General features: G+C 44.0%; 1 protein-coding gene across 3 annotated transcripts in view; it reads right to left on the bottom strand.

The window, feature by feature from the left end:
* RASGRP1 (RAS guanyl releasing protein 1) overlaps positions 1-23,239 on the bottom strand; it is an 86,643-nt gene that overhangs the window by 46,667 nt on the left and 16,737 nt on the right. For all 3 annotated transcript variants that reach the window (XM_029237240.1, XM_029237241.1, XM_029237239.1), the window contains exon 3: positions 318-423. In XM_029237240.1, the coding sequence (XP_029093073.1) occupies positions 318-423 (106 nt within the window). The remainder of the gene's footprint in view (positions 1-317; positions 424-23,239) is intronic.

The following is a 23,239-nucleotide window of genomic DNA, read 5'->3' as shown; positions in this document are numbered from 1 at the left end:
ATTAATCTACAGGAAAACTATTTTTCACTAGCAAGAACTAACAAAGAAGACTATGTTTGCATGTTGATTTCTTTGGCCTCTTCCCAGAGCAATCAGCATCAATAACATTGCCTCGCCCAACAGAAGATACACATACATACATATGCATACACACATACAGGCACACAGACACGCACACCGTTCCATGAAAGGACGTATGAACCCATTAACCACTCAGGGTTATGCCAAACCAACCAAAGTGAAAGCATCCTTCAAATTTCAAGACACTGCTGAACGAATCCCATTTGGGGACTGCCAGGCACTGTGCTAAAGGATATAGAGTGATAACTTTTTGGAGCAGTTCAGCAGAGGAAATGAGAATTCGGTGCATGGTCAGCATGACTTGCAACAGTTGGTTACTTCGACACAGGTTTCCGTCTGCATCTGAAAACATAAAGAGCAGCTTCTGAGCGAGGCCCCAGAGAGGAATTAGTTACCTGGTGGGACACCTGCCAGCCCCCCATCACTCCCAGTGGAAGGCCAGAGGGCGGGCTCTGCAGGCCCAGCGCCCTGCCCCCACTGACTCTGACACCACACATCCATCCCTCCGTTCTTTGCTTTTCTTTATCCTCCAGCTGCATCCTCCCCAACCCCAAGTGTCCATTTTGAGGCTCATTAACCACGCTGCCAGAAAGGTGGTAGAATCGTGGGGAAAGGATGACATTTGCACTGGTACATGCGAGTCTCTGTTGAAAGCAGAAGCAGATCCAGGCTTTGTGATGCCTAAAAGGCATATAACGGGAGAAGGAGGAAGTCCTTTCTGGGGTCAGAGGGAAAAAAGTTATAGCCTTACCAGATTACAGTTAAAATACCTTATTCTTGCAAGTTTTACAAAAACATATGACCATATGAATACATTTCTAGGGCTGCCCCATGGCCTTGGAAGTGGGCTCATGCAAACGAGGGGCCCTGAAATGTAAGCTTCCCTAGTTTTACGGGCAGTGCGCTCTGGATGGGAATAAAGGAGGAAGACTATGGGCAAACATGACTTTTGGAGATTATGGGTGGGTTACAAGTACCCATGATGATTTGTATCAAAGACCATGGTTAGCGCCTTACTTGGGTTTTGCAAATCCTGCTGGTACCACATAACAAGATGCATTCCATACAATGGCATTGGGTGCAAAGATTCCCCCTGGAGTGGTTTTCAAAATCTTTTAACATTTACGGCATGAAGTGTTAGGGGCTGTGCTGGTTATTCACTGCAGATCTAGTCTCTGTCCTTCACCATGGACTGCATCACCAGGCTCCTTGCTAGCCAGCTTCCAGTTGGGTTCAGCCATTGGGATGCATCGGCAAGAGATGGGAGGAGAGAGAAGTAGGTATTTCTTTCTCCTTCCCTCTCTGCTTGGCACTACTTCCCTGTAGCTACAGGTCTCTTCAATGAGTGATCACGCTGCTTGGTCCCTCTTTGAGGGCTCTAGCTCTCACTGGGATCTAATACTATATACTAATCTCCCTTTTGACCCTTTGCTCCTGAGGGTGGTAACGACTTCTGGCTGTTGATAGTCTCTGGGTGCAGCATCTCTTAATTCCACTCTCATCTCTGTAAGTAGGCCCCCATCATTAAAGTGTCTTCACTTAAACAAACCATGTGAATTCTGTTCCCTGCTGGGAACTTGAATGATTCAGGGGAAAATATCTAATGAAAGAATATACATGGATTCTTTTATCATTTGCTAGCTCTTTAAAGCACATTATACAAAAGGGGTTATCATTTTCATTCTTTCCAAGTATACCAAATGGTAAATGAAGGACATAGTGCATTTGGGCTCAGGATTCAGAAGTTCTGGCTCACTCGCAAATGATGAGCTAAAGTCATAGCTCATTGAGAAAATATAAGCAAACGCGACAAGATCGCTCACCTTCCCACCGCCAAATCCACCAATTTACCCGCATTCTATTACTCTTACTGCCTGCCTTCCTCTATTACCATGGAAGGCACTTCACAGGTCAATGCTTCCACTGAGCTCTGGGTCTCCTTTTTCTCAAGGACACTGACACTGTCTTTGTCTACGTTCCCTCCTCCAGTATCAACTTTCCTCTTTCTCTCACCTGGTTTACTTCCACTGGTATTTAAGCACACCCCAGAACCTCCTATTTAAAACGAAATGAAATAAAACAAAACCTGAAACTCTAGGCACCTCTCCATTCTGTTCCCCTTTTCAGCAAAACCTCAGTCATCAATTTCTCATCTCCCATTCCCTTTCATCCATACCATTTTTGACTCCTACCTCTCTTTCTTTTGTTGTTTTTTTGCGGTACGCGGGCCTCTCACTGTTGTGGCCTCTCCCGTTGCGGAGCACAGGCTCCGGACACGCAGGCTCAGAGGCCATGGCTCACGGGCCCAGCCGCTCCGTGGCATGTGGAATCTTCCCGGACCGGGGCACGAACCCGTGTCCCCGGCATCGGCAGGCGGACTCTCAACCACTGCGCCACCAGGGAAGCCCTCTCCTACCTCTCTTATTCCACAAAATCTTTTATTTTCAAGGTCTCCAATCTTTTATTTTCAAGGTCCACATTGCCAGATCCAAGGGTTCATGCCTCTGTCCTCATCTTACTTTATGACTTGAGTTGCATACAACCCAACCCAACCCAAGCTGACAACTCTCTTCTCCTTCCTGGAGCATTTTCTTCGCTTGGCTTCCACAACATCACACTCTCTCAGCTTCCCTCTCCAGCTCTTGTTCTGTCTCCTCTTCGTTTGCTGAGCTTTTAAATGTTACTGTGCTCTGTGGCTTAGTCCTCCCACTTCTTTTTTTTTCTAACAATTTTTAGAGTCTAAAACTTTTTAAGTTTTAAATTAAAAAAAATTAACTTCTTTCTTCTAGGTAGGGGAATTCATCTAGTCGTTTGGCGAAAATACCATTGATATGCTCATGACTGCCCAACAGACATCTTCAGCCCTGAGTACCGAATTCTTACGTCCCACATCCTACTTGGCGAATCCACATAGATGTGTAATTTCTGACTTAACTCATACAAACAAAATTCATGACCTCTCCGTCCCCTAATTCACTTCTCCTCCATTTTTCCTCATCTCAGGAAATGGTACCACCAGCCATCCTCTCAGTTACCCAAACAAAAAACCTAGTGGTCATCCTTCATTTCTCATTTTTCCTCGCATCCAATACATTAGCAAGTCTTGATTCTACTTTCAAAATATGCCTCAAACCTCTCCATGTTTCCCCATCCTTGCCATCATGCTGTGTAGCCATTACCACGATGACCTAATTGACCTCCCTGTTTTCACTCTTATCCACTTACCCACAAACTGCTCTTCACACAGCAGCCAGGAGTGAGCTCCTAAAACCCATAAATCAGGTCATGTGCTTAATACGCTTCAATGGGTTCCATTATACTTGTAATAACACATGGACTCCTTGCTACAGCCAACAGAGCTCTACATGTTCTGGCCCCTGTTAACCTCCCAGTTCATTTCATACCATATTACTCCTCTCTATACCACTGTTTATACCTCGAACGCTCCAAGCTTATTCCTACTTTGCATTTGTTATTTCCGTCAGTGTGGCCTTTCTTCCCTTGGCCCATTCATGTCATTTATGTCTCAGTTTCAAGGTCACATCCTCAGAAAGGTCTTCCTTAAACTACTTAAGGTAGCCATGGTCCTGCCTGAGCTTCTTCACAACACTTACCAGTGATCTGAAGTTCTCTTTTTTTATTTGATTTTTATTTTCTGAGTCTCTGCTAGAATATAAGCTTCATGAGACCTGACCTTGTCTGTTTTTTCCACAACCATATCTCTAGGGTCTACAACAGTGCTGATACATGACAGTTACTCATTAAACACTTCTTGAGTAAATGAGTGAACTACACCAAATAGGAGACCCCTTAACTTTTCATGTATCTTTGGATATTGAGTTTGCTTTTTTCATTAGCTATTTCACTAATGATATATAATATACACACATTTTCTTCTTGGCCACAGTTTATAAAAGAAACAAAGTTACAATTTGATAAATCATTTTTAAGAAGTATTCATCTAGCCTGTTATAGTTTTATAAATCGTTCATTACTTATTCTAAGCTTACACTCTGGTGAGGTGGGGTTAGTACTGCTATCTGTTTTCTGGCCCACATAATTTCTGTAATATTTATCTCCTGCCACAAAAATTCTGCATAACAAAACACCCCAAAATTCAGTGCCTGAAAACAGTAATCTTTTTTTTTTTTTCCTCAAGAGTCTGTAAGTTGGCTAGGGGTTGGCTGATACAGGCTGGGCTTTGCTAGGGCTCCTATCCTACATGCCCCCCCAACTTCCCTGGACCAGTGGGCTAGCCAGGGTATGCTCTTCTCATGGTGATGGCAGGGTGCTGTAGGACAACTGGAAATATCCAAGGCCTCTTAGGCCTAGGCTTAGAACTGGCATGCTGTCACTTCTGCTTTATTCTGTTGGCCGAAGAAAGTCACTGCTGAATCTCAAGTCAAAGGGCAGGAACCTCAAAGTCATATGGAAAAGATCGCTGACACAGAGAAGGTAAAATTGGGCGAGGAGGCAATAACACAATCAAATCTACCACAATTATACGGATGTAAGTTTTCAAGTCAGCATCTGACAATATAGTTTTTATAAGGCACCTTTCCTCACAGAATTTTATAGTAGTGCTTCTATTCCCGTACGTTATGGTACAAAGCAGGAGAAACTGAAATATATTTGTAGGGTATGCATTAGAATGTTCCTGGAGTTATGGACACAGTCGCAGACTTATTCAGTATGAATAAAATCTAAGACTTGCAATCTCAATTGTTCTTTGTGGCTGGCTAGCATCCTTCCATGGATGCTCATATATTAGGGAAAGGGGCTTAGCAGTATCCTGGGTAAGATGAAAACCAATTCACATACAGAAAGATTCAACGACCCAAATAGGTTTACCATGGAGAAGACTCAGTAGAGATATTAAAATTATCTTCAAATATTTGTAACGTTAACTGTGGGAGAATGTTTAGACTTGTTCTGTGGGGCCACAAATGGCAGAACCAGAGAGGATGAATAGAAAAAGTTATGGGAAAGAGAACTGGGCACAACACGTGGCAGAAAATTCTAACCATTAAGCCTGCCCAACAACGGAAACATTTGCATCACAGACCTCTGTATTCAAGAGGAGGCTGGGGAGGGACACTTTATTCAATTATTGTAATTGGCATTGAACCTATTCTTTACTGAAGTCCTACTCAATACCAGGGGCTATGCTCAGCACTTTGATGTTATTTCTAATTCTCACAACACCTCTGCAGTGTTGATACTGCTCACAATTTACAGCTGAGGAAATGAAAGCACAGAGAGATTAGGTCGTTTGTTCTAGGTCAAAGAGACAATGGGTGGAGGAGCTCAGGATCTGGCTCCTGGTCTGTTTGATTCCAGATCCCCAGCTCTTTCCAAGACACTGCATGACCATTTGTCAGGCTAGGGAATTCGAGTATTAAATGGGGGAAGGGGGCTAGAGTAGATGAACTTTAAGATCTCTTCCAGTCCCTAGGGCTACAAGTCTAAGAGACGCCACTGGAATACTGGACTGGAACCAGTTAATGCACATTCGAAAGGATAGCTTTTTGCATCTGATGGTTTCTGAAAAACTCTCACGTGCCTTGGCGGATTGATAGTGATCATTCAAGTTGGCTTTAAAATAAGAAGGGTGCTGTGCCTAAGGTTCACAGTCACAGTCATTCTCCACTTTTGCCTCACACCCCCTCTTCCACAGAGTCCTGTGATGGTCCCCCACTATGGCGTGTTAATCCCCACATGCTCTGTGGGAGGGCAGGCTGGCATACGGTAAGGCCAGGAGGGCATCTCTCGGCACCTTGTTTCACAACCCCCTTGTAGGTGCCCCTTCTTCCACAGAACTTCCTGGCATGTTCACTTGCCCTCATTCCCGCCACCACCTCTCCCCAACTCGACCATCGACCTCCCTACAACCTCATCAAGGATGCACTCCCCTCCCGCCCTCATCTCACGGAGCAGCACTTCTCCCTTCTTGAGGGGAAGAGCCACCCTTTGAAAGTCAGATTTCAAAGTGGCTGGTCAAGGGGAATCTACCTTCTAGACTGCTGCATTTTATTTTGATAATTTGATATAATTGCTGTAAGCTGATTTAAACATTTCAGTGAATAATTTAATTTTGTTTGCAGCTTTAGGCTTCTGAAAAATGCAGGGTGTCATACTAAAAATTCTAATAAGTAAAATGTGCAATGCATAATAAAATGTGCATATTTTCTCATTACCATCTGCTTCTCCTTCTACTTCAGGGGGAGACTTCTTTAAAGGGTTGAAACCTCAGTGGGACATAAATTGCCCATCTTACATACTCCATCACTCAACCTGGGGAGCAATGTGTGCTGCTAGGGAAGTATGCTAGTCAAAGATCCACCCGACCTGTGGACCATTTGCTCTACAGAGCAAACAGAGAAGCCATGTGGAGAGTCATTTCTCTGTGAGCCAGCAGCTGGTTTTCCATCATCAGGCTCAGTGCTGGCGTTAGCTATGCTTCATGGAATCACAGACGCTCACGGTGGAAAAGACTTTAGCTGTCTTCCACCTCAACCTTCTAGCTGTTGCATTACTTCCTCCTAAAGGCATCACAGGTAACTGGCTGACTAGGCTCTATTTACACCCTTCCAACGAGAGGATACGGCTCTCTAACTACTCTGTAGAGCAACTTTCATTCTACTTCAATTAAAAACATTTTATAATTAATCGACTCTGTGCAAGGCACTGTCCTAGGTACCAAAGGAGATATGAAGAGCTATAAGAAAACTCTTGTCTAGTCGGAGAATAAGACACACACCCAACATACTTCATAATATCAGGCAGTCAATGTTAGAAGTGAAACCCGTGGAGATCATGCTGAATGGTGGCGAAGTTCAGGGGAAGGAGAGATCCTATCCAGTCGTGGTGATTCAGGAAGCATCTCTTGCCATCTGCAGTGAGGTGACCCAAAGCTTCAGGATTCAAGAGGCCATCTGGTCTAGCCTTCTGTCTCTCAACCTGCCCATAGCCTCTTTTCTTCCTTTCTGTGGTTTAATCTTAAATAAGCTGCTTGCCTCCTAGAGGGATGCCCTGCTCCCTGATGATATGACTCCTGTGAGAACAAACTTGCAAACGGCTGCATTCCAGGCACTGCTTCTTGCTGACAAGGGGTGGGGGCAACTTTCCTACAGTGAAGGCTTGTCTGGGGGATGAGGCAGCAATGACTCGCTGCAAAATGGACATAAAACCTGTCCAACACCAGAGAAACTCCAGTAGAGAGTCCCTTCTTCCCCTATGTTTCGGTTTCCATGGAAATCCCTTGATGTGCGAAGGGATTTTGTATGTACCAAAGACAGAATATCAGAAATTGGTATATTGAGGGTAAGCAAGCTATCAGCATTGGGAGGGAATCACACAAAAGAACAGGTGTGTTGAAAACGGGGGCCAGAAAATGGTAATGGGAAAGCTAGTATCAGAAAGCCACGGGCAGGTTTGGATCCAGAGCCTAGAGCAGGGCTGCAGCTGCCAATGTGGGTCAGTATCTCCAGTAACAGGAGAGACTGGATCTAGGCAGAACCTGACAGATACACACAGAGTTCTGAAAGCATTACAACACGGTAAATGTTCCAAAGAAATAAACTCTACTTGACAGCAAGACTATTACACTCCTTAGATCCTGTTTGGAGAGTGCAGAAAAATTGACAAGCTGAAAATAAGTTTACTGGTTTGTTGTTTGTTTGTTGGTCTGGTTTTTTAGGGCCAACAGCTGCAGCTGGGGTAGGAAGTGCATGCGAAGAAAGAATGTGGTGACGCACACATACTTTGAACCCTCAGAGCTTTTACTACCTGAGCAGCTTACAACATGTATCGGCAGCACCTTAATCTTTTTTCCAACCAGGAGAAAGCAAGTGATTTGCTAAGGACGGAGTCTTGCTTCACAGGGCAAGCGTGAGAACCCGCGTAGCTGCCACTGGGGGAGCACTGGTAAGAGTTTAAACAACAGCTCTCCTGGGGGGTGAGGGGGACCCTGATTTGTGGTGCATGCAGATTTCTGTGGTATTAATACCCCCACTGTGGCCGATTCCAAGCCACCAATATGAAGTCAGACGGTGGAGCTGGGAGGAGATGCTTGCAGTCAGCCCTCAGCACCACGGGCTGCCGCTCTCATCCACGGACCCGGGGTCGGAAGGGCGGTGCCTGCTCAGCTTCCGTCCTACCTGGCACCTTGTTCCCAGGTGCTCCCAAACCCACTTTCCTCCTCACCTCACTCCTGATCTCATGCCCTCTGGGCCTTGCCTGGTGACTGCTGACCAGTTAACCCTGATGAGCACGTTCCTCGGGGAGGAGGGGAGGACGCATGGGTGGATCCTCTCAGATGTCTGCATAGCAATAGCGACTTCTTGGAGTATTTGGTGCTCTAACCCAAGGAAGAACATTTTAACGTAGGGTGAGAATTCGGGAGAAGGGAAGCTCCCAGCCCTCATAAGTCTAAGCCCCGCTCTGGTTCCCTCTGGGATAACCTGGTATATCAGACCCAGACAAAACGTGCGCGTGCACACACAGCTGTCCTTGAAGCCCCCAGCAGCGGGAGAGCCACTGCTCTCCCTGGATGAGAACGCCTGAGGGCAAGACTTTGTTTTCACAGCACTGAGCCTCAAGGGACAGAACCACCTGGGCTGAGCACCTGAGTCGTACCTGGCACCGTGGGCACAGTTTTAAAGAGGAGGACACCGAGGTGTCGTGCGTTGGCCATGGTCTAGGGCTGGTGAGTGGAAGGTCCTGGACAGGATCGGCCCTCTGGCCCCCAGCCCAGGGCTCCTTCCTTGGCATCTACCTCTCCTCGGGGGATTGCTGGGAGGTGAGCGGGGTAAGGCCTAGGTATACTGGGAAGAGCTCTGACTTCCAGCTGTGCATGCTACAAGGCTAAACCTCTTACACCCATATCTCTTTTTCTCCCCCAAAAGCCCTACATCCACATACCAACCCTGCCCTTCTCACTGCAGTCACGGTACAGACTAAAAATCTTCCTGGAGACCAGAACCCTTAAACCCACCACTTCTCATGACATCAACACAAAGGCTGTTACTGGCACCATTCAGCTAGGACGACTAGACCCCAGAGAGCCTGTGGCCACGTGGGTGAAAACACCAGTGCCCTGAGAGCTCACAGCCCCTGAGTGGCCCACCTCTCCCTCTTCCTGCAACAGAAGCTCCACTCCCTCAGCCAAACGACGGCAATGGGGACGGTCCTCCCCGCGCACGGCTTTGCTTCTGAAGCGTGAAGCTCTATGTAAAGGATGACCTAGATTTTTTGGATGAGCGACTGCAATCTATAAATGTCTAATCATGCGCACGAATTGCCTAAAGTGAAAAAGAGCTTCCAGCTCTATTGCCTCTGCTGGGCAAGGCCGTGGCCTTCCTTGGGGACTGCAGCCTCCATCCGGACCTGTCACGTCTCAAGAATCAGAGGTCTGAGAAGTTGTGAGGGAAGCTGTCCTCTTCAGTTCTGCAAATTGGACACAGTCCCGAGTGTGGAGGTCAGGGGGCTGGGCCGGCACTAAAAGACAAGGGGAGGGAGGAGGCGTGACGGGTATGGGGTAGGACCGGTGATGGGGTCTGTGACCCGGTGATGGAGTCTGCGACCCAGTGATGGAGTCTGTGACACTGTGATGGAGTCTGCGACCCGGTGATGGACTCTGCGACCCTGTGATGGACTCTGGGACGAAGCCATGACCTCAAATTCTAAGAGCCGTTGTTGGAAGGCGGCACCAACTGAACACCCTGGGCAGGTGGCCGCTTCTCCGAGGCCCATCTAAGTCCCTGGGAACAATCGAATTGTCCAGCTGGGTAGAGAAGCTGTGATTTGAGTCCTTGGTGAGCTGCTGTCAACGCAGCCTACTTGGCTCACACAGTGACCGTCCCCCGCACAGCACGACAAGAATGTGCCCGGCGGGGGGCGGACAGGCAGCAGGGCCGAGGCTCAGCTTCCCGAGGACATAGAGAGCTGCCCACAGGTGGCTGGAGGGAGGCCAGCGGACCCAAGACAAAGACACAACACAACAGGGAAGGGAATCTGGGGCAGCCCTCCCTCTGCTCTCTCCTTGCTTGCTGGAGCGCGTTCCTATCGCTTCAATCTTGTCTGTTAAATCCTGGGCCTTTTTTAGCGTATTTGTTGACAGGCTGGATAGGTATTAAGAAGCAGCTCAGGGAACTTTCCAAACACTGACCTAGTGAAATAACACAAGGCCTGTCTGAGACTTACTGGTTAGCCACGAACTCAGCCTTCTTCAGAAAATTTTTCTCAATATTGATTTGATCCTAACAGACCTAGACGCCTAGTTAATCTCGTTCCGGTGCACGACAGGGCTGAAGCAATTGGTGTACGTTGCCATAAAATGGCACTGCCCCCAACACTGTCTCACCACAAACTGTGCTTTCACCATACAAACTGTCCTTGACTCATAATTCTCTGCAATGAACAGGCCTGGACAAAAAACATCATCACACCAGCATGTATGGTAAAAGGACTGAGTAAAATCTTTTGTAATCAGACAAGTTATTCTGAAAGCCTCCTCGCCCCTTCTTTGGTTGTGGTTAGGATTAGATTACCTTTGATTAAAGACAGAGAAACGCTTAGTAAGCTGGGAAGCACTGTCACGGTGGCGACCTGTTCTTATTTCTCTTGCTGGATTTGGAACACTATTTTGCTCCTGCTAGGCTTTCGTTATTCCAGAGTGGAACAATGATTTTTCATGAAATACTTCATTTTAACCACAACCCAAAGAGGGGCTGCCCACGCTGGTCTGTCACACTGTCCGTGCCCGTGAGACCAGATGTGGTTTCCTGCAAGCATGGTTCCAATCCACGGCAGAGTAAGTAGGGGCCTTCCAAACTTCTTTCCAGTTCTACGTTCTAAGTGCAACCCGCCCCTCGGGCCCTCAAGACAGAAGGATTTCTTAGGGTTTACTGAGGTGCTAGAGAGAAATCTGCATGAGGACCCAGGAATGACTCTGAAAGAGAGAACTTCACAGGTGGGTGAGGAATCTCTTATTCACTGAAGGAAAGAAAAAACTGCCCTCTACTCAGGAGCCAAGAGCAAATAAGAAGGGGTTTCAAAACAGCTCAAGTCATGAACTGGTGCTGGGTCACCATCTTACAGAAATAGCCAAAATGCAACTGAAACTCACAAAGTGGATACCAATCGGAAGATGGGAAGGCCGGGAGCACTATCTGGTGTTCTGCCGGAGGAGATACAGCATCTGACGGGAACAAGTGAACTACATTCAAAGTCCAGCCTGACTTTCTCTCCCTCTCCCTCTCCCACTGGCGGTCTCTGTTGCTCTCCTGCTGTTAAACCTCCATGGAGCGCAGTACCAGGCCCTGTTCCAAGAGGGTCTTCACATGTATTAACTCTATGAGGTAGGTGGTATTGTCATGATAGGTGAAGAAACCGAGGTTAAAAAGGGGGTAAGGCAACATGCCCAAGTTTAGCTAGTAAATGGCAGTCCTGGGATCTGAACCCAGGCTACCAAGCCCTGGGATAGCTCTGTCATTTCCAAGCCTCAATTTGCTCGTTTGCAGAATAAAAGCTTGATAATATCTTGCCTCCATCCCTCCCAGCACAGAGATAATCAGGATATCAGTCAAGATAAGGAAAGCACTTTGATATCTTTTGGGGAGAACAAGGTCCTGCACTAAGTCCAAACCACTGTGATATCTGGTCGACTGGTGGGTCCCAAATATCTAGGCTGCCTGACAGTACAGTAGTCACGTAGCACACGAAACCTCGCGCCACTGCTGAAGTACCAACAACATGCATTTATTAGGGCCTTCTCTCCTCGCACGTTAGCTTATTTGAACCTCACACCAACTCTGCAGGATGGGTATTATTTTTATTATTTTACAGACAAGGAAACGGAGTAAGGTGAGGTGAGCTGCTTAAAGTCGCGTGCGTGGTGAGTGCCTGACCTGAGTCCAGGTCTTTCAACTCAAGCCCGGCCCTTTCCACTGTATCCCACTGCTGCTCATTCTGCGTTGAGAAGATTAAAGGCACATCCTTTCCATCTCAGCTCTGGAGGGTTTCTGGTGCCAGCCTACCTGGGAAGGTACTGAGCATCCCTGGTGCTTGGGTGGGCTAGGCTATTGTGGTGATAGTTGTATTTGTTTTTTCTGTTTTGTAGCAAAAGTGCCTGACCTAAGCTTTGATTGCTGAGGCATCCATTTCAAAGAGGCATCCTTCAAAGACGGCTATCTCTCAAATAAACACACTGCCAGCCACAAGACTAGATAAAGGGCCAGGCCACCTCCCCGCACTGAGGCTCCTTGGTTTTAGACATTGTGGTTGATTTCAATAACTGACCATTGGGCTACTTGTTTTTTCCTCTCCTCATAATTTATAAACTCCTGCCCTTATGTTTTAAATTCACCAATAAAGACTGAGCCCATCAAACATTAGACCCACCCTCGACCCCAATATATTCAGAACCCCTGGCCTGCATGTGCCCTTTCTCTTTCTTTCTTTCTCTCCTCTCTCCCTCCTCCCACCCCAACCTTGCTGTGTGGCCCTAGGTATGCTGTGTAATTTCCAGGTCTTGTAAGCAATAAACTTTTATTTTTTTTCAAAGTTTCCTGAGGGTTATTGCTGAACAGTGTCTTGTAATCATAATAAGAACCATCTCCTTTTGAGACGGGCACAAAAGAGCCCTGCTATAGGCGTTCTAATTTTCACCACAGCTCTGCAGGGTAGACGTTGCTGTTTCACACATGATGAAACAGACACAAGGGAGGTAAAATTACTCATCCTTACCACTCATTTGTAGTCCCACAGCTAGGAAGTGGCAGGAAGGGACTACAAATCATTGTGTTGGTTATTTTCTCATTCTGAGTCCAGGGCTGTAGTCTCTGGGGTACATTCCAACACCCCCAGTGGATGCCTGCCACCAAAGATAGTACCAAACCCTATACTATATACACCATGTATGTTTTTTCCTATACCAACGAGTGGGTAGAGTCTACGGTGTGGATCTGCTGGACAAAGGGATGATTCATGTCCTGGGCAGGATGAAGCAGGACGGTGTGAGATTTCATCATCATACTCGGAATGCCATGCAATTAAAAAACTAAAAATAGAGTTACCATATGATCCTGCAATCCCACTACATATATCTAGAGAAGACTCGAATTCGAAAAGGTACATGCACCTCACTGTTCATAGCAGCACCATTTACGATAGCCAAGACATGGAAGCAACCTAGATGTCCACTGACAGATGAATGGATAAAGAAGATGTGGGGTGTGTGTGTGTGTGTGTGTGTGTACACACACACAAATGGAATATTACTTGGCCATAAAAAGAATGAAAGAATGCCATTTGCAGCAACAGGGATGGACCTGGAGATTCTCATACTAAGTGAAGTAAGCCAGACAAAGACAAATATCCTATGATATCACTTATACGTGGAATCTAAAAATTAGTACAAATGAACTTATTTACAAAACAGAAACAGTCTCACAGACATAGAAAACAAACTTATGGTTACCAAAGGGGAAAGGGGAGGAGGGATAAATTAGGAATTTGGGATTAACAGATACACACCACTATATATAAAATAAACAATGAGGATTTACTGTATAGCACAGGGAACTGTACTGAATATTTTGTAATAACCTATAAGGGAAAAGAATCTGAAAAAGTATATATATATACACACACATATATATATATATATATACACATATATATATATACACACACACACATACATACATATATATATACCTGAATCACTTTGCTGTACACCTGAAACTAACATTGTAAATCAACTCTACTTCGATAAAAAAATAAAAATAAAAAAACACAGATTTTAAAATATCCCATAAAAAATAAGAAAATGAAACCTATGAATTATTTACTTCTGGAATTTTCCATTTAATATTTTCAGACTGCAGTTGACCATGGGTAACAAACTTCAGAAAGCAAAGCCTCAGATAAGGGGAGACTGCTCTGTATAAGAACAGATACTGACTAGTAGCCAGTGATAAACACAAAACAGTAGCTGTGCACTTACTGAAAGAGTTAAATGTCTTTGGAAGAAAGATGTATGTAGAAAGGATTTTTATGCCTGAGATGTGAGGGGATGCAAGGAGGTGATGGTAAAGGAATAATCACAGTTTTTAAGAAGAAAGGGTAAAAAGACGAATCAAGAAACTATAAGGACATAAAGCAGGACCTAATGTTCAGGCTCTTCTTTCAATCTGTGTTAATGCCACTGGCATTTAATTCCATTTACAGATCTACACAGAGCATCCCCTTGACACGGTGACTATCAGAGATTCCCAGGTATCTTTAAGGGTCCTGAAATTTAACGTCATTGTGCAATAGAACAATTCTCCTCAAGTGAGAAAAGCTTAGACTACGGTTCAAAAAGCCTTCCTGGGCTTGCGGTCTAGATAAGAATTGCCAAAATATATCCACTGAAAAACTGACATTTTCAGGACTGAAAGGGTAAAGGGAGATGCCTGAAGAAGCTGATATCCTGAGTTTCTGTGGGATCTAATAGGTTGATGCCAAGATTTCTTCGACTTGTGTCCTCAACTGATCAGTAAGTCCTTGGTCAGCTCTGGAGCCTGCTCTGAGCAGAGCAGAGTAGGAGGGGGTGCCGAGGGCAGGGCCACCAACCCCACGTGGCACTGAAAATAACACTAAACAGCTGGACACGCCTGAGCACAGCACTTTTCACCTTACACAGTGCTTCCACATGCTTGGTCTCATTTGACCATCACATCCACCTTGTGAGGTGGGTAGGGACACAGTCACTTTGCAGATGAAAAAGGCACAAAAACAGGGCTGATGTTCAGTCTGTTCAAGTGGCATCTGTGTGGACTGATGGGGCCTGTGCCGTGCCAGTTACTAAGTATTTTGAATATCACCCTGGATGAACAACTGGCCCATGGTTAATACCACCACCAGTGGCAGGGATGGTGTTCCAGGCTTGGATGTTCATAACAAGTCCAGGGTCTTTGTTCTAAGAGAGCTGTGCCTAGTAGTATGGGGAATGCAGAGATAACCAGGGTCCTGTCCCAGCAACTGTCCAGAAGCTGCCGGCTATAATATGGTACAGAACACAGAAGGGCCTGGAGGGAGGTACAAACAAAACACTAAGGCAGTGTGGGGAAAAGGGAAGTCTAGATTTGACTAGAAGAAATGGCTCAACCTTTATGAAGAGGTGGCATGAGGTGGGTCTTGAAGGAGGGGTCAAATATTGACAGACTAAGATGGAGGTAAAGACATTCTGGGTGAGGGAAGAAATGGTTTCTACTCTTGGAGATCGGAGAGTTAAAAGTATATTCAGGAAAGGATATGAAGTCCAGTTTGGTTTAATTAGAAAGCATTTGTAGACAGGAAGTATGAAAATGCGGATAAGGGTCACAGTGTTGGGGACCTCATATACCAAACTGGGGAGTTGCCCTTACTCAGATCTTTACTTTAAAATGCTGCAAAAGCAGATGGTCTGTCTACAGAAAGGGGAAAGCAGCACCCTCTCACCTAGCAATCTTTTAAAACTGGTTATACCTTACAACCCGAGCCCTAAAGGCTCTTTTCAAGGTGGATCATTTCTAAAGAACCTAGTACCTTATTTTAATTTCTACTTGCATCTTTTCCCTAACTGCATAGCTACTAAGGGAAGGTTACAGAGTGTGTGAGTGTGTGTGTGTATGTGGGCATGTGTGTACACTTACTGCTACAGTGAGATCATATCAGAGCATGAAATAAAGGTTGGTTTTTGCCTAACATGACTAGTTTTGCTGTTATTCAGGAAGCTCAGTTACTTGAATTGATTATTTTTCCTCCCACACTTGGTCAGCATTAGTATCTTAACTCTCAGTTTCCTTCCCTGTCAACATCCTTCCCGACTGCTTTAAAAGCCAAGGAGCCATACAGATGGCCATCTATGATTACAAGAGAGCAATGACTCTAGGGCTTCCCCGATCTGTCACAGGGGTGCTGGATCATCCACTTGCAAAAAAATTCAGACCCCAAAATGTACAAGAAGTCAGCAAGGATGGGGCTGAACGTTGGCAAGGCCTTGGCTTCATCTGCTTGCTCAGAGTTTGGTCACAGTGGGTCAATATCATTATTTCATCTTTGGCCTCTCATGTGCACCAGCTGGCACATGTGTCCCTCCCTGATCCATGCTAGCGATTCAGGTAAAATGAGGATGCTGTAGCCAGTCTGAATAGGTATAGAGCAGGCTGTGTAGTAGGAAGCACTTCAATACTTTCACCACTTAGTGTGTTTTCCCCCTTTACCTCTCACCTTTCCACACACCTGGTCACCTGTGGAAACCATAGGAAAGATCTTCCTGTGTTAAGGTGTTGTAGACTTCAGTATTCCTCTGGTCATATTTGTATAATAATTGTCACTCTGAGAGGAGATAACATAATGAAAAAAATTCACAATTGGTAAATTTGGGGGCTTTAGTGGGTGATTTTTTTTTTTCTTTTTCTAGTGAGGTGGTCTTAATTTAATGGAGAGTTTCAGGAGAAAAAAATCAAAGGTTTTCTATCCTAGGGTGCATATGTTCAGGCTTACCCAGAAGTAAATGAACATATTAAACCTGACTGACTTTTCAAGACCTGCTGGTTAGCTTAAAAATAAGACGAGACAAAAAATAAACCAAACGACCTTCCCCCCAAATAGATCCCAAGGCTTTATCTCATAACTACTGCATCAAAATATTCAAGGATGGACACGGAATTTGTATTTTTAAAAATCTCTCCAATGATATGATGGTCAGTCAAGTTTGATTAGCCTGCTTTAGACCACTTAGTTTATTCCTTGCCCTGGGGTGGGTCTATAAGCTACTAAATGACCTCATGAAGACATCTCCAATTTCAGAAATCAGTGGTGAGGTCTTTCAGTCGTTTTCAGGGCTAGACACAAGGGAAGTACTTAACAAATAGGTGATTTGGTGCCAACGTTACAGACTCCTGGGTGGGGACTCATGGAGCACAATCAGAAGCCCATCAGAAAGCAATGTGGGCTGAGCCAGGGGACCATGATCAAAGGTAACTGATCTGGGCCACAGGGGGTTTCCCGTTGTACATTAGTAAAGCTCCCCTCTCCCTCGGGCCTGCACAGCCATATTCTGAGGGGATATTTTATCCCTGAAGCCGGTGACCAGGGTCCTTCACGCTCTCCAACGTAAAGATGTCAGTTCTCCCGGGGCCTTCACAGGCTCTGCTGATTAAGGGTCTTTGCCTGTGGTGTCTGGGAAGTCTTCTCTCTCCCCTCTTCCCTGGAACCCTGGGAAGTGTCCACGGGGGCCTATCGCTTTCCAGCCATTAATGAAGGGGCACCGAAAGCTCAATCCCAGGGATGACCCTGCTGTACTTTGTCTGGCCAGGGGCATTTTATCCAGGATATGAAAACATATCATTTTCCCTTTCCCACCATCCAACTCTTGGGCCTTTTACCACTCACAGTATTTCTGCCAGAGAGAGGAACCAGAAGGGGATTGAACATTAGTCATTTTATAGTATTTTAGCAACTCTGGTAAAACAACTGGAACAGACTCACAAGTATGATTAAAATGAAATGTGTGGGTTCTTGGTAAATTTCAATGAACCCCTCTTCTACAATGGTCTCATGAATTAACTTTCAAGTAGTCTGCCATTTCACCTCTGTAGTTCGTGGGGTGTTACAAAGAGTATTTCACCAGCAGCAGGTCAACTGATTAAATAAGGATGTTCTTGGCAGGGTTTTATTTATCTCCCCACCCCTGCCCAGTGATCATCAGAAGGGGGCTCTGGTTTCTGAGTCACTAGACATTTGTCCCTCAGATCTTGGCCCTCACATATTTGATCACACAGAATCACAGAGGAACCCAAAGGATTAAACCAGAGATGAAACAAAAGTTAGTCATCTTCACTTGCTATCTGGTAGGCCTTGAAAATCTTGGCTTTACCTTCTAGCAAGCTCTACCACATGGGAGTAGATTGTGAAAAGATGTCCTCTCACTTAAAGTTCCTACAGAAGAAATTTCTACCAGTTTTCTGCTAGCCAGTTTTGGTGTTTGGTTTTTGAAAAAAAATTTTCTATCTTACTGAGGTACAGTGGAAAGCACAAATTTTAACATATAGTTTGATGTCTTCTGACAAATACATACATCCTTATAACCCAAACCCTCTCAAGATTTAGCATATTTCTATGACCCAGTAAGTTCCCTTATCTTCCCAGTCAGTTCCTCCAACTCAGCCCGCCATAAAGCCATTTTTCTTATTTTTTTTAAATCATAAATTAGTTTTACCTATTTTAGAACTTCATATATTGGAATCATACAGTATGTATTTTTGTGTGTAATGCTTCTTTCATGAAGCAAAACACTTTTGAGATTAACCAATGTTGACTACATCAGCAGTGCATTCCTTTTTATTGATGAGTAGGTATTCCACTGTATACACAGCATATTGTTTATTCTTTCTGATGTTGAGTGATGTTTGGGTTGTTTCCAGTTTTGGATCTGTATGGCAAAAGCTGCTATGGACATTCTTGTATAAGTCTTATCATGGGCATGTTTTCCTTCCTCCTGTATAAGTGCCTAGGAGTACAATCGATGGGACACAGGGTGGGTGTATATTTATAAGAAACTGCTAAACAGTTTTCCAAAGTGATTATATCATTTTACAATCCCATTCATAATGTTTAAGAATTCGAGATGCTCCACATCCTCACCAACAGCTGGTGCTGTCAGTCTTCTGATTTTATTGTTTCCATTTATCTGTTGAGTTACTCTTCTGTTTACCTTCCTCTGAGTCCTTCAACATATTTATAATAGCTGTTTTAAATTCCCTAGTTACTAATTCCAACATCTGTGTCAACTCTGAGTCTATTTCTCTTAACTTTTTTTCCTTCTGGTTATGGGTCACATTTTCCTGCTTTTTAAAATGTCTTGTAATTTTATATTACATGCTGGGCATTGTGGATACAATGTTTAGAATTTGGATCATGTTAATTTATAGACACATTTAATTTACTGGAGCTTTAAACTCATCCTGTCAAGGCCTGGATTTAGGCTTTGTTAGGGTGGCTCAAGAGTACCTCTTATTCTAGGGTTCTAGTACTCCTATTCCTGTGGTGTGGTCTTTTTCATGTCTCAGCTGAATGCCTCAGGTGTTATATCTTTCCATTCTGGCTGGTTCCAAACTGCAATATTTCCCAGACTATAAGACTTCCTCTGACTCACAGACCCCCAGTAACAATTTGGTGGCATGGAGTCTTACCATATTTGTACACAGTTTAGCACTTGGCCAAAGACAAGAGATCCCTTCTTTCCAATACCCTAATCCACAAATTCCAGCCATCCCAGAAGCCCTGAACACAAACTCTGTTTCCTCTGCCAGGTAAGATGCTGCTCTCTGAGTTCTAGTCCTCTGTACAACAATTTGTATAGTGCCAGGAGAAAGCCAAGATAAGTTTTGAGGTTACCTTATATCTTTTCATTTTATCCATAATCACAAGTCTGTCCTGTTTTCTAATACCTAGAAATAGTTGCTTCAGACTTCCCTGGTGGTCCAGTGGGTAAGACTCTGCACTCTCAATGCAGGGGGTCCGGGTTCGATCTCTGGTGGGGGAACGAGATCCCACATGCCTGCTGCAACTAAGAAGTCCACATGCCACAACTAAGAGTCCACGTGCCACAACTAAGAAATCCGCAAGCTGCAACTAAGAAGTCCGCATGCCCCAACTAAAGATCCCACACGCCGCAACTAAGCCCGGCTCAACCAAAATAAATAAATAAATTTTAAAAATGCATGTTAAAAAAATAGTTGCTTCACATGTTATGTCCAGTTTCATAGTTGTTTACAGCAGAAAAATAATTCCAATACCCAATAATCGATCATGGCCAGAACTGGGAGTTCGTGTTTTGATATTTAATATGTGTATAAATGGGAAGTCCATTTACTCTGTATCTGTGCTCTGGGAGGACATATACATACTAACTCTTCTATGCATAACATTATCAAGACATACATACGCTTAACACTGTTAAGACTAAGAAGAAAGAAAAAACCACTAATTTGTCGTCTTTTCAGGTGCTGCCATCTTATATCCTCATAGATTTTATTTCTATATCATTCCTTAACTATTTATCTCCTCTGTACTCTTTCTAGCCTTCTATTCCTGTCTTAAAACCCAGAGACTAAACCTAAATTTAATAATGCCCTGCACTCTAGTGCTCGGTCTGATCTTGGTGTAATAGACAGACGTTTTTTTTTTCTTTCATCACACCACCACCACCTCCCACCCCTGCTTTCCCCACCTTGGTGTCCATATGTTTGTTCTCTACATCTGTGTCTCTATTTCTGCCTTGTAAACCAGTTCATCTGTACCAGTTTTCTAGATCCCACATATATGCATTAATATACGATATTTGTTTTTCTTTCTGACTTACTTCACTCTGTATGACAGTCTCTAGGTCCATCCATGTCTCTACAAATGACCCAATTTCGTTCCTTGTTATGGCTGAGTAATATTCCATTGTATAAATGTACCACATTTTCTTTATCCATTCGTCTGTCGATGGGCATTTACACTGCTTCCATGACCTGGCTATTGTGAATAGTGCTGCAATGAACATTGGGGTGCATGTATCTGAATTATGGTTTTCTCTGGGTATATGTCCAGTAGTGGGATTGCTGGGTCATATGGTAATTCTATTTTTAGTTTTTTAAGGAACCTCCATACTGTTCTCCATAGTGGCTGTATCAATTTACATTCCTACCAACAGTGCAAGAGGGTTCCCTTTTCTCCACACCCTCTCCAGCATTTGTTGTTTGTAGATTTTCTGATGATGCCCATTCTAACCGGTGTGAGGTGATACCTCACTGTAGTTTTGATTTGCATTTCTCTAATAATGATGTTGAGCAGCTTTTCATGTGCCTCTTGGCCATCTGTATGTCTTCTCTGGGACATTGTTGTTTTACTGTGCCCAGAATATCAGCATTCCTTTGGGAAAAATTTCTTTCCCAAATTCAGTCATGTGGTTCTAGAGAGAAATGCTCCATTCTTAAATTACTCCACCCCTGTGGCCATAGTTGATTGGTTCAAGCAGTAGCCATCTACCCCAATCTGAACCAACCAAAGTTCTTCCCTGGCAATTTTTTCACTGAACTTGAGGAAAAAAAATATTAAATCTCTAATGGTTAGAGATACAGGATTTGCAGTTGTTAGCGCCATATTCCCTGTCCAGGGAGGAAACAAATCTTCAGTGAAAGAAAATGATTAGCTGACAAGCAGAGAAGCAAGTCAGAGAAGAAGAAAGAGACAGAGACATATGCTGGTGTCTCCTGATGGTGTTCTGGTCCCTAATTTCAGATGTTTCCAAGGCCTACAGGTATCTTGTACTCCTTCTGTGCTTCAGTTATATGAAATACCTGTATTCCTTCAATAAGTTCTGTAAGATAGTTCATGTTGGATTTCTGTCATTGTCCTAATATTTTGAAAAATGAGGGAATTACATTTTGGGGTCTTATTCACTAAACACCTATCAATATAGCTCATTTTCATGTAAAATTTAAAATTACAGTACTACGTACTAGGTTCATACCTGCCTGTGTCTATTATGACAACATCCGGTAATTCTTTTGACACAGTCATTTCAACCAGATACCTCCATCTTGTATCTCCAAGATGCAATTATGCACCCTTTGGCAGTTTGCATTATTAATCTGGGAGGACGATACACTAACATTCAAGTCTATAACCTAACCCTAAACTCTAAATCCTAACCCTAACATTCTGATTATCTACTATTTTTGATTTATCTATTTTTATCTACTATAATGATATTTTGATAAAATTTTACATAAATGATTTCTTTCTACTAAGATTCCACTTCACAACAATATAGAGGATATGTATTAACTTTCATGTTGATAGAAACTGAGTCTCAGAAACGTTAAGAAACTCGCTAAGGGCAAAAAGTTCTAGCATTAGGACTAGACCTTATAATTCAATCAGGGTATTAGTCCCTTAACCTGGAAAGTCTATTTCGATTAAGGCAATCCCAGATTACTTTAACTTTTTGAGAAGTCACATGGCATTATAGGCTCATATTGAATTTAAAATCTAATAGCCTTTGGTATTTTTCATAACATGGCAAGTACCCTAGTTTTTCTCCATCCAGAATATATATAAAGCAATATTATTACATTTCAGTGCAAGACATTTATTCGTACTGAAGTGCTGTCCAAGTTCTCTGCTCTTCCTTATTGATCTTCCTGAACTTTGCTTTTCATCTAATATACTTATTTCCATCAGTGTGTCTAACAAAAACATAGATTGTGTTTAAGTCTGATGAAAATGTCCAGAGCCACCCATAAGTGTTTACACCTGCAGAACGACATCCATCCATACCCATGTCTGTATGTATACACTTTGAGTATGATTATTAACCAGCTCTGAATCTATCTGGACCTATATGTAGCCTATGTTTGCCCATCCAACATTTACTGAGCATTTACTTTGTAGCAGAGCCGTCAGTACCCCCACCCACATACTCTCAGGCCCTCCTATTATAGTGTATGCCCACCCAACTTCAACCTGCCTGAGGGCTTCCTTTGGAGCTCCTTCCCATCCCCACCTGTGCGCACAGCAGCCCAGACATGCTGGAGAAAACATGCTGGAGAATTAACACCTAGAAGCAGCCCTTAACCAATGACTGGAAGTACTTGCCATATACATACCCCAGCTCCTTTGCCTTCGGTAGGATAGTTCTGAAGTCTTCTACCTTGATTCTAGAGTAATAACCCACTTGACAATGCACCTTTTATAAGCCGCCTTCCCAGTTTTTTCCTAGGATCATTTCCCAAAGTAAACTATTTGTATTCAAATCCTTGTCTCAGGATGTGCTTCTGAGGAAACCTACCTCAGACAAACATTTAATTTTCACCCAAACTAAAATGACCTTTAAAACCTTTCACCATTATTATCTGTTTTGCAGATGAGAAAACTGCAGCAAAATAACTTGCCTAAGGCCAACATTTGGTAAATGGCAGAGTCAGGAGTGGATTCCAAAGACTACCATGCTGTGTGGCCTCCCCTGTAATCTGCTCACTGCCTTCTTGGGATTAGGCTCTACCACGACCGTGGCATTTCCCTAATCAAAAGTGTGTGTGTGTGTGTGTGTGTGTGTGTGTGTGTGTGTGTGTGTGTG

This window comes from Monodon monoceros, unplaced genomic scaffold (assembly GCF_005190385.1).
Source record: "Monodon monoceros isolate NGI ecotype Baffin Bay Population unplaced genomic scaffold, NGI_Narwhal_1 Super_Scaffold_21, whole genome shotgun sequence".
Classification (NCBI taxonomy): domain Eukaryota; kingdom Metazoa; phylum Chordata; class Mammalia; order Artiodactyla; family Monodontidae; genus Monodon; species Monodon monoceros.
Note: the sequence above shows the minus strand (reverse complement) of the source record. Positions and strands in the feature narration are given on the sequence as shown.